This window comes from Hyposmocoma kahamanoa, unplaced genomic scaffold (genome assembly GCF_003589595.1).
Source record: "Hyposmocoma kahamanoa isolate Upper Pololo Valley unplaced genomic scaffold, ASM358959v1 66, whole genome shotgun sequence".
NCBI classification, from domain to species: Eukaryota; Metazoa; Arthropoda; class Insecta; order Lepidoptera; family Cosmopterigidae; genus Hyposmocoma; species Hyposmocoma kahamanoa.
In genome coordinates this window covers 12,674,760-12,682,354 of record NW_020653854.1, presented here as the reverse complement: position 1 = coordinate 12,682,354, position 7,595 = coordinate 12,674,760, and the positions used below count along the sequence as shown (strand labels likewise).

The following is a 7,595-nucleotide window of genomic DNA, read 5'->3' as shown; positions in this document are numbered from 1 at the left end:
CAGATCAGGAGTGTAAAGAATAAAAATCTACAAAAATACTGTTGAAAATGGAGGAAGCCAAAGTAATACGTGAGACACGTAACAAGTGGTGGCCCGTAGTCTGCATACTCCGCTGGGAGAGAAATGTGTGTATTTTTGATGATTAAAAATTTCGATGAAGTTTACAAGAACGATTATATTCGTAGTACGTAAATAACGGAAATCGAAGCTAATAAATTAAATAAGGAATAGATTGTCTCTTTGGGATATTTTGTTTGTTTTTATTTTGTTTCAATGAATCACTAGAAATTTAAATAGAAGTTGAATATTATGAATCGATTATCAGGGGTTCTTCAATAACAACGTCAACAATTCGTTAACAATGAATTTAATGACTATATTGATTTCTAATATAAAAGATGCTACTTAATTTTAAAAATAACTGATAACATTGCCTGGTGTGATCGATGGACGATGTATATGTATCAGATTTTCGCTGTTGTCATAATTAGTACCCACGTCTCTCAGCGCCACCACAGCGGTGCGTTCATTTAATCGGAGCGTACATTATCAATAATACTTTTTACAATTATACAATATTATACAAGAGCACGCAACCTTATTTAAAGTAATGAAACATTAAATAACAGCATTTGGTATCAAATAAATGTTATAAATACCCGTAATTGAGAACATGCGACTGGAAATCTTTTGGAATGCAGTTTAGTAGCGACTTGTTTATCAATATTTTATTTTACTTATAACTATATTTACTCATCAAATTCGGCTACGTCATTTTCGGCTTTCTTGTGTCCAACCCAATCCCACTTGGAGTAGTGGAGCTTGGTCTTTTTGAATTTAGGATTCTTAGAGGTGATCCGGACGAATATGCGGCGTCCGAAGAGAGGTTGCAGTTGCCTGAAGTTGTCGACGAGAGGTAGGTTCAAGTTGGATAGGAGGCCACGGAAGTTATCCATCTGGTGAGTAGAATATTTACTTAAATAATCATTTTAAATGTAATAATATCACATCTTCCAGTTTAAATGTGTCTACGTGTTTATTTGGGACCTAAATGTTCTCAGGTGCACACCTATGTTTATCGTGTCAATTACGCTAGCTACATTATTGCGATTTATGCGTGCACTATCTATCATTCATTTAGACATTTGATAGTTATGAAGTCATCACTTTGGACTAGCGTAGTATGAATGGCTTAATACGAGAGACATTAGGTTCAACACAGATGGATGGATGGAGCCCATGTTCAGTAAATAATATTTTTAAGTGTACACATACAGTACCTGGAAAACAGAGATCGGGAGGTAGTCGGAGAAGACGACCCACGTCACAGCCTCAGCGCAGGGGGGCGTGGTCAGTGAGCCCTTGTAAGTGTAGAAACGTTCGGTATCAAGACCAGACAGAATGGAAGAAAGCGAGAAGGTGTGTGGCAACTGCATGCTGGTGTTGTAGTTCTCGATGGCAGTCAGGTTCTTCACTATGGGAGTCAGCAGCTTCGCGTCGAATTCCACCACCTTTAGACAGATAATTATTATTCAATTCACCTTCATGCACCTTCAATTCAATAACAATGTAGTTTCAATGCTACATTGTTATTTTATTTATTGAGGGCTTATTCATGTTTTGTATAGCAGGTTGCATAAGTATAACGGTAAACAGCAGGTACCTGATAAAAGAAAGCAAGAACACAAAGACCATCAGGATGCTGGAGGGCTTCGGCGAGATTCCTGTACTTCTTGTTCCTGTGGATGATATGCATCTCAAGGGGCAGCCTCATGTCGTTGAGGGTGTGCTCAGAACCACGATTGTTTTTGTCCCCCCAATGAAAGTGCAGGCCTTCGATTTCATACTCGTTGTCAAGGGGGCCACCGAATATATAAGGGAGACGGAAGCCTTTCTTTTCTTCCTCAGAACTGTATTTCGGGATGGTTAGGGCCACTGGAAAAATGAAATGGCTTTTTAGATTAAACTGAAAAGATTGATGTCAAAATATCAATTAAACCACTTGATTTGGTGTTTACAGGTCGGTTACACATTTGAGTTTCATCTCAACTCACCGGAATGTCCATTATTAGTGATGGTAAGAGGGCCAGGCAAGGGATTTTGGTAGCCTATAAGTTCCATAGCTGGGATAGAGATGGGTATAGCTTGGCGCGCAGCGATAGCTATGGGGGATTGTTGACGACCTCCGCATGCTGGGTGGAGAACTGCCCAACGGCGCTGATCCGAAGCTCGATAACCCCAACCATGTACTGCAAATCAATATTTCATAAATACATCGCGTTGTAACGGTAAACATATGATCAAAACCAGTCTAGTATCGTAACAAATTAATACGTTAGTTAACTCAGGTAAATTTTCTTTAACATTAAAATTATTAATACAGATTTCTATAGGTACCTAAATACTACATCGAATTGTGTTAGACACTTTTAGATAACTTCACATGTAGTTTCTTGATTGGCATTATTAACGACGGTATATAGATAGATGGTAGTAGGATGGTAGATAGAGTTAAAATGTAGGTATTAAGGACGCCCACTTGTTTATTCTAGGCCGGACGTAGTTATGTGAAAATTATATGAAACAATATTATTACATTGTCAAATACTTTATACTGTATAGTAATTAATAACATTGTTTTGTTCTGTTGCATATTGTTATCAAAACAAGATGCGTTTGCATATAACACGATTATCTGACTCGCGATCCAAACATAGCTGTTTAATAATATTATTACTATAGCATTGTTCTTTCGAATTATTTCTTCTATTCTTCTAATTGTTTTAATATGACATACAAAAATTTTCAAATTCTTTGATAAGATTTCTTGCAATTACTGTACCGCGATTGACAGACAGATACAGACAATAATTATGATTAACCCATAAATCGTGGTCAGGGCGAAATATTTTATTCATGTTCACGGCATATAAGAAATACGTGTCATGCTTAAGTATCGTTGAATTAGGCGAAGTACAACTATAAGATTTAGCATCTCATTGCGGAGTCAAGGCGTATCGCGTTTTTTTAATCCTTAGTTTTTTTTGCTATCCCGTCACATTATGCAAAATCATGCATATTATATGCTTAAAGAATTTATTTGTAACTATATAGGGCGATGACAATGTCGTTTTAATTAATTTTACGACGATGTTCAATCGCGGATTGTGTTACAAAATTTATTTGAGTATAATTTTTTAATTAATAAGTTTGAAAGAAGAAAGAGACATTTATGAATAGCGCACGCTAAAATAAAAAGATTCCAAACAGGACACGTTGCAATCCAAAACAACAACAACAAATAGCTCAGGCTTACTCAGGCTACGGAATAATTATCGTTGACTAAATACAAATATCAGGAAACCGAGACCAAAGGACCCAGTATAAGACCGGAAAAAACAAATACTTATACGCGATCTAGATCCGAAAAATGATTTCATTTCTATGTAACAATCCTTGTGTATTAATCGCGAAAACCAAAGAACTCGATAAACACAAATTGTTTTATAATTTTACTTTGATATTATAGTTGTAAGTCAATGTTTGATATAGTATAAACATAAAACTTTAGAACATGATGTAGATTTTGATTTATACAATTTTTACTGCATATGAAATAACTTTTATTCATATGCAAACACTCGAGGCGGCCAATTGTATAGACAATCCCAAAGTTCAAAGGAATTACTTATCTAATGAACTGTATGAAATAATTACGATAAAAACTTGTCTTGTTACATCCAGAAATATACTTATTTCGAAAATAACCATATCAGAAACACGTGTCTCTCAAAGGGAATTTTGAAATATGTTATCGGTTTGATATATAGAAATTGACCGCTATGTTGATCTTTTTACTTATTGTAATTATACAGCATTGGCCAAAATCATTTACAAAAAGAGGGTCCTTAAAATTTTAAATTAAGAGTATAACTCCAATCACTTCCGGTGTTTGTTTCCATGTTGCCACTTTCTACAAATTTTATGACCAGCCTCTAATGAGATCGCATTCTTTTCGGGTAAATTAAATATGTCACGTTGGATTAACATTGGAATTCTTGCTATTGCACTGTATTTACCTACCAAGGTTCGCATTTTGATGTAATGCACACGTAAACAATTTTTGATTGGATATAATTAAGGCTAGACTAGATAAACTAGAATGTTTATGTCTTAAATTTTTTGACCAATATACTAACGTAAGAATATCTTTGAAAACAAATTTTGTTTGTATTTTGTAACACCTTAACAAATTTTTGTTATGGAACGAAATTTAAAAATATATTGGATACAACATAGATGTTATCTAAAAAATTAACCCTTAAAAAAACTTGCCCTTCATTTTGGGCTTACTACTACAACGTCGGGGTTAATATAGTATGATTTTAGTTAGGGAGTTTGTTAAGATCCCAAGTACGAGTAAAGACTGCGTTTATTTGCGTGTGTTTTGTCGGATGTTTGTGCGCGCCGGCGCGCGGTCGAGCACAGGAAGAGCCCACGTTTTTCGCATGTCTCTTAACGAAACAATATCAGATGCGGTAATAATCTAACGCAATTTTAGGCAAAACAATAAGCAATATTTCAAGTACTTAAAATTTTGTTAACAATCCAGTTAATTATACATTACGTATGTATGTCTCTCGTAAAATACTACCATACCGGCTCACTCACCGGAGGTCCCACGCATGGAGTTTCCATCTTAAATCAAAATTGACATTGAGAACTCAGCTACTACATATTGTCTAAACAATTGCAGAGTAAATCCATAAAAATAATTGTTAGTATAGAATGTACATTGCAAAGATTATAAATATCGTTGTGCAGTGTTATTTCGTCTATGGGAGCACATTTAATTCAGTCCTTGAAAGAAATATAATTAAAGTTAAATTTGAACTTGCGTGTGAAAAGACTAGGTGTTACGTTGTACATAAAGTGCTTACAGTAAGAGCTTGCACAAATTTTATGTTTTATTATATCAAAATATTTATTTATCACAAACTCATCACTATTTTTATAATTTAAAAACTTGATTCTTTGGTCCAATAAAAATATTTGAACTTATAATATAAAAATGCCACTTTCTATTTATAATTTTAGTTAATAAGTGAATAACTCACCGCTAGCTGCGATGGCAGCGATAACAGAGAAAAAGAAAAAGTAATTCATTTTGAGATCACTGCACTGGATTGATTGAAGGACTAATTGAAACTCGATGATGGTGCAAGCGCGACGGCCGCTTAAATACTACACCGACTACTAGCTGCTACCGTTTTCAATGGCCCAACGTCACCTCGTGAGAAGTTAACCCCTTGCAAATTGTTTCAGACATTACACTGGGCCTAAACGACCCACACCGATCAATTAGGGCTAAATGAAACGATTCCGAAAGGATATGTTATAGTCTGTCGAAGATGTATTTCTCGACTATAGACTAAAATTGCTTTTTGCAATTATAATTTTTACTCTATCCGGTCCTGCCCATCCCGTCTGGATTAATTGACTGGCATTAGAAAAAGCGGATGTCGGACTTTTATACTAACGGGAAACGTTACTGGCCAAACCACACAAAGATACGTAATAAACTCTAACGTCATTCTTTAGTAGGCATTGTAGCTGTCAATCAGTAGTTTTGTATGTGTATTAATATAGTTTCCCGATCTGGTACTGGTGTATTTCGACTTGACCGTGCGTCAAATGGAGTAATAGTAGCGTTGGGATAGACGTAATTTTCATGTACTTCCTCCTATTTACACCTAATGCGGAAATATGCTAAATATCCTTAATGATATTAGAAATCGCGTTTACGTGAGTATATAGTGTATAGGCAGAGTAATACCGTGAAACATATTACGAGTCTTTTATCCTGGATTACTACCAGTGGTATGTGTCCTACGAATTTTGGTCATTTGTTGCTACATTGTTTACGAAATTACCTTCAGATTTGATCTATTTCTATAAATTTATCTGAAACCTGAATTGACAAAGAACTAGGTAACTAGCTATTACCTAACTAAATCATTGTTCCTCGTGTGAAGTGACATTTAAGCGTGTTTCGACAACTGTACTACTTTAGGGCACTCAAGAAGATAATTGAATAATGTTAATTTCATGTCATGCAAAAATATTCATTCATCATCAATGGACCGAAATGACCCACACGGGCTTAAAATTCAGCCGGCGTAGCGTTTGCAGGGTTAAAGCCTCTAGACCCATTGGGAGCTAATATGAACAATAGATGATAACAGAAAGATGATGTAAATATTCGGCTAGTTAAGTATCAAAACATTCATTGAATAGAACAAAAATAAAAGCCATTATGGGCATTGTATCATCTGTAACAATCCTTATGTCAACTGGTTGCGTGACATAACAATTTTTCATACAGAAATGTTGATAAATTTATTCAAAATAAAGTATAATACACAGGCATAATTAAATGTTAAATCTTTCAAGTTTATTTTTGATATCAAGGCCTGGCCATAGCGCGGACCACAGACATATTATATCTATGATATATGTCTGTGGCGCGGACGCATTGTATATATGTATAATATGCTCCTTTTTTGAATCCCCCAAAGTTTATTCAAACAAACAAAATAAAATTAATTATTATTAACACAATTAGGGCTTGCTGAAAACCAGCGCTACAGGCTGAAATCTATGAGCCTGTAGCTAATAGCTGAGCAAATCCCGTTTGCGTGCGCCGCGACACGCATTTATTATTACATTTTTATTTTTTTTATTTTTTATTTTATTTTGTTTTAATCATTATAATTATGTTTTAACTTTTGTTGTAAGTCCTGTATTTTAGTTTAAAGTTTATAATGTTCTATTTTAATTTTAAGATCATGTGTGTCTCGGTGCTTACGCAATAAAGTATTCTTATTCTTATTCTTATTCTTATTCTTATTCTTATTATTTACCTATCAATTTTTGTATTTTTTACAACATTTCATGGACTTTTAAATGTTCAAAACGAAAAATAAGAAAACTAAACCTTACCTAAACCCAATTTGTTATTTAAAATTTAAAACCATGCTGTAGGATAGTTACGGCTTCGGTAACACGCTATGGTGCTACACAATAGGGTGGACCCTCACTTGCAAGTACATTTCAGCTCTGCCTCCATTCCATGCTGCACGCCGCTGCCTCCATGCTACACGCCTTTTTTATATGAAACCCCGTATAAAATGCAAGTTTGGTCTGGATGGACGAGGTGTTAAGAGCTCTGGATATACTCTCCCGGTGAACTTTTGTGCTAAATTAGGATAACACCATTTTTATGCAATATAATCAGCCGCACGGTTTTGTAACAGGAATTGTTACGCGGATTTACTATTATGCGCAATTTTTTTCTCTGTATAATATAATATAACATAACATAACAACACAACACAACGCAACGCAACGCAACGCAACGCAACGCAACGCAACGCAACGCAAACGCAACGCAACGCAACGCGTCACAACACGTCACAACACGTCCCAACACGTCACAACATAACATAATATAACATGACATAACATGACATAACATGACATGATACGACATAACATAACATAACATAACATAACATAACATAACATAACATAAC

The 7,595-nt window shown here is 35.0% G+C and overlaps 1 protein-coding gene across 1 annotated transcript; it reads right to left on the bottom strand.

The window, feature by feature from the left end:
- Positions 1-374: 374 nt before the first annotated feature.
- LOC113231660 (carbonic anhydrase 7) lies at positions 375-5,359 on the bottom strand. Its single transcript, XM_026466095.1, has 5 exons — positions 5,118-5,359; positions 2,055-2,249; positions 1,664-1,935; positions 1,281-1,511; positions 375-956 (listed from the first exon to the last, which is right to left on the bottom strand). The coding sequence occupies exons 1-5, from the start codon at positions 5,164-5,166 to the stop codon at positions 750-752; spliced, it is 954 nt and encodes a 317-aa protein (XP_026321880.1). The 5' UTR covers positions 5,167-5,359; the 3' UTR covers positions 375-749.
- Positions 5,360-7,595: the final 2,236 nt, after the last annotated feature.

Bases quoted from the DNA above. Each gene is read 5' to 3' on its own strand.
- LOC113231660 (XM_026466095.1), bottom strand. From the start codon at position 5,166: ATGAATTACTTTTTCTTTTTCTCTGTTATCGCTGCCATCGCAGCTAGC. The intron at 2,250-5,117 runs GTGAGTTATTCA...ATTGATTTGCAG, and splicing joins CGCTGCCATCGCAGCTAGCG to TACATGGTTGGGGTTATCGA. The intron at 957-1,280 runs GTACTGTATGTG...TCTACTCACCAG, and splicing joins TCCCGATCTCTGTTTTCCAG to ATGGATAACTTCCGTGGCCT.